This window comes from Sinocyclocheilus anshuiensis, unplaced genomic scaffold (assembly GCF_001515605.1).
Source record: "Sinocyclocheilus anshuiensis isolate Anshui unplaced genomic scaffold, SAMN03320099.WGS_v1.1 scaffold4850, whole genome shotgun sequence".
Classification (NCBI taxonomy): domain Eukaryota; kingdom Metazoa; phylum Chordata; class Actinopteri; order Cypriniformes; family Cyprinidae; genus Sinocyclocheilus; species Sinocyclocheilus anshuiensis.
This window is the reverse complement of record NW_015557373.1, coordinates 7,575-9,993: the sequence shown is the minus strand read 5'-3', so window position 1 is coordinate 9,993 and position 2,419 is coordinate 7,575. Positions and strand designations below refer to the sequence as shown.

General features: G+C 42.0%; 1 protein-coding gene across 1 annotated transcript in view; it reads left to right on the top strand.

Moving 5' to 3' along the window:
• LOC107679125 (tripartite motif-containing protein 16-like protein) overlaps nucleotides 1–2,419 on the top strand; it is a 9,266-nt gene that overhangs the window by 6,430 nt on the left and 417 nt on the right. The window contains exons 4-7 of the mRNA XM_016474585.1: nucleotides 1,299–1,504; nucleotides 1,627–1,646; nucleotides 1,873–1,963; nucleotides 2,120–2,358. Of these exons, the coding sequence (XP_016330071.1) occupies nucleotides 1,299–1,504; nucleotides 1,627–1,646; nucleotides 1,873–1,963; nucleotides 2,120–2,358 (556 nt within the window). The remainder of the gene's footprint in view (nucleotides 1–1,298; nucleotides 1,505–1,626; nucleotides 1,647–1,872; nucleotides 1,964–2,119; nucleotides 2,359–2,419) is intronic.

Below are 2,419 nucleotides of genomic sequence, written 5' to 3'. Positions count from 1 at the left end.
CATAACAAATCCCAATTTAGCCCCTGGTAACACCCAAACATGAAGTGAGGCTGTATATTAGCAATTCTTCAGCGTATTGAAACCAAACCAAATCTGAGCTTGTCTTAAGGGTCATTATGAAATTTCATTGTCTCTAACCAACCACTCTAAAGTTATAAATATATAAGCTGCTTTTCCTGAGCAACCCTACAATGAGACGCCATATATGTGCTTGAGCTGTTAGTGTCAGGGTTGGGGTGTAGGGATGAGGTGAGGACTCAATTTTGCAGAGATAATGGGCTTTTTATTTGTAAAATATAAACAAAACAAACAACAAAAACTACCCCAAGGGGGAAAACAGGCAGGCAACAAGACTGGCAAGGCAGGACAAGGCAGGGCAGCTCACAACCAGGGTACATTCGATGGGAAACCTGCAACAGGAAACTGGCACAGGACAGCTAACCCAAGGAGAATAAATAGGGAGCAAACAAGGAGGGTAACGGGGGGAAAATGGGTGGGGCAACTGAACCAATAATCAGGTAAAAAGATGGGTTGGGTCAAGACAATATACATGAGAGCACATGGCACATATACACAAAACAAAAGCCATGTGCTCACACAAAACACAAGCACATGGCCAGCAAAAAAATAAATCACAAGCCATGTGCTTGAACAAAAAAAGACATGAACACGCAGCTAATGACAACACTCATAAGCCACGTGTTCACAAAAAAAAGAGACAACATGAAAGCACGCAGTCAGTGAAAACCACAAGCTGTGTACTACACAGTACAGGAGAAAATATAAGGTGGCATGTAGATGATAAAACAAGTTGCGTGCAAACAATACAATACTACGAGAAAGCACATGGCCAAACACGAACCACGTGCTTCACAAAACACAACGACACAAGTGGACAGAAGAGTGCACAGCCGAGCGAACTCCAGACAAAATGCTCACATAAAAACAAAACATGACGGGAGTGTCTGGGCTCTGTCACAAAACCACAAATAAACTAGACCAAAGTGACAAAGCCCTGACAGTTAGATGGACAATTATATTCTTAGCAGATGTTTTATCATCCAAACTATTTCCTAGAAAGTTCACATATGGTGTAAGTGGCAAATACTAGATTCTGTAGCTGTGATATAATGTGATATAATGAATATGAGAAGAATGTAGCTGATGCTGTGAAAGTGCTGGATTGAGGTGAGTTACTAAAGATCAGTCGAGTCAACAAGAGCCGCACAAATCTGATGTTCCTGCAGGTTATTGGGTGAAGTGTGGAGCTGATGAGTTTTGATTTCTGTTTTCTGTAGAGTTTCCAGTCTCTCTCAGCACCTCCTGAATCTACAGACGTAAATGATGATCTCTTCAGTTCTCTCTTCTCTTTTGATGCTCTGAGAGAATCTGTCCATCAGCTGAGAGACAAACTGGAGGATTTCTGCAAAGAGGAGCTCAAGAAGATCTCAGACAGAGGTAAAGTCCTGGAGATTCATCTGCTCTCAGAAACCAGTCCATCATCATCTCATATCATGGAGAACGTCATATTAGAAATGTCTTAGGAATGGATGCAGTATCATGAGAATAACACTGTTCATGTCTGTTGATTTCCACAGTCACATTCACCAACATTGTTCCCAGAACCAGGAACAACTTCCTACAATGTAAGTCATTGAGAAAACCAGCAGAAAAACTCACTGAGTGTGTTCATGTTCTTCCTGTAGAAGGAGAAAGAAGGGTTTATAACTGATGATGTAAATGATGATTTGCACAGATATCTGGTCATCTGTATTGAGACACTGATGATACACTGAGCATGAAGAGTTCAGCTACATGAAAAAATCAAACAGATTAATAATTCCTGATTCTGATGTGTTTTATCTCCATCAGATTCCCATCAGCTCACTCTGGATCTGAACACAGTGAATAAACGCCTCCGTCTGTCTGAGAGCAACACACTACACACAAACAAACACACACACACACACACACACAGCTGTAGTGATTGTTGTTGTGTTATAAATGTCTCTATTCTTGTGTTCAGATGCCTGTTTTCTCACACTGGATCCAAACAGCACACACTCTTCTCATCCTGTCTGAGGAGAACAGAGAGGTGACACGTGTTTCAGGAACTGCCATATCCCGATCATCCAGACAGATTCGATGTGTATCCTCAGGTGTTGTGTAGAGAGAGTGTGAGTGGACGCTGTTACTGGGAGATTGAGTGGAGTGGACGTGTGTGTATATCAGTGTCATATAAGAGCATCAGCAGGAAGGGACGGGGTCATGAATGTGCCTTTGGAAATAATGATCAGTCCTGGTGTTTGTCCTGCTCTCCCTCCAGCTACTCATTCTGGCACAATAACATAGAGACTCGTCTCTCTGTACTGTAAAGTCCATCAGCAGTAGAATAGGAGTGTATGTGGATCACAGTGCA